At 40.9% G+C, this 1,108-nt stretch overlaps 1 protein-coding gene across 1 annotated transcript in view; it reads left to right on the forward strand.

Moving 5' to 3' along the window:
* The window catches only part of CASP8 (caspase 8, apoptosis-related cysteine peptidase), a 5,946-nt gene extending 5,590 nt beyond the window's left edge, over positions 1 to 356 (forward strand). The window contains exon 7 of the mRNA XM_010019253.1: positions 236 to 356. Coding sequence (XP_010017555.1) covers positions 236 to 356 — 121 coding nt within the window. The remainder of the gene's footprint in view (positions 1 to 235) is intronic.
* Positions 357 to 1,108: the final 752 nt, after the last annotated feature.

The raw sequence follows: 1,108 nt of genomic DNA on the forward strand, positions 1-1,108 counted from the left end.
AGGGGACTGTATTTGTTGGTAAAGCGATGCTACATGAAGGATGCTTTTACTCCCCCAAACACACTGAATTCAGTGGTCACACAATGGAGTGTGCAGTTTTAGGGACAGTCAGGGTGAGGGGAAGATACTAGCCTTCCCTGAGATAGCATTTTATTGGAGCAAACATAGATCAGCCTCTGGGCTTAGCTGCAAGTACCATGTATTTCAATGTAATGTTTCTTCACTTTTGTTCAAGTGGCAAGGATCTCCTCACCATCCTGACAGAAGTGAGCAAGGAGGTGGGAAGAAAAGATTTAAATGGATGGAAGCAGATGCCAAAAATAACATCAACCCTACGGAAGCAATTGATCTTCTAAATACCATAATGTCAGTCAATCAAAATGGAATAAAATAAGAATACACTTGGTTAGGAATCACATCTGGAATGGGCTTTCATGAGGAAAAGAATTTGCAAGTGAAACTATCCTCATCTGTGTAATTAGCCTCAGTCCTTCAAGGCGCCATTGGATCTAAATTTGCCAATTCCCATGTTTAATCAGTCTCCTGAGACCTGGATCTGCAGCAGCCTGGGAAGGCCGGGGGGAAGTACAGATCTGACTTTCTGTCCTGCAGAGCAGTGGAGTCTGTTCAGTCTGCACTTCAAATGAGGAAGCACCTGCAAGTATAATGATTTTTTTAAGAGTTATTAGATGCAATGGAAGTCCTATTTCTGTCCAAGTTGTTGTAAGACCCCGAAATCTGAAGAACAGATGGATTCAGAATGCTGACCCCTTTCCAGGGAGCATGTGCAAGATTGTAATTGATTTAGCCACAGGTGAATCACTGGCTGTCTCTGGAAGCTGTGTACTTTTTCCCAGAACATAACATGCTTGTCCAGAAGGACTGAAAAAAAGAAAAAAAAAAATTTTTTATGATAATACAAATTCGGTTCTTTTCCTCCAAATATTTGGTTTCCCTTGTTTTTAATTTACTTGAATAAACAGCATTGCTGTTTAGGTTTTTTAATAGTAAGGGTTCTTGACTTGTTTTTTCTCAGAGCTCTGAGGGGACAGTCTGTTTTGGACAGCTGTTAACCACTGGAAGGAAGGTCCCACTCCATTACAGAATT

The sequence above is a fragment of the Nestor notabilis genome, unplaced genomic scaffold (assembly GCF_000696875.1).
Source record: "Nestor notabilis isolate BGI_N333 unplaced genomic scaffold, ASM69687v1 scaffold7420, whole genome shotgun sequence".
NCBI classification, from domain to species: domain Eukaryota; kingdom Metazoa; phylum Chordata; class Aves; order Psittaciformes; family Psittacidae; genus Nestor; species Nestor notabilis.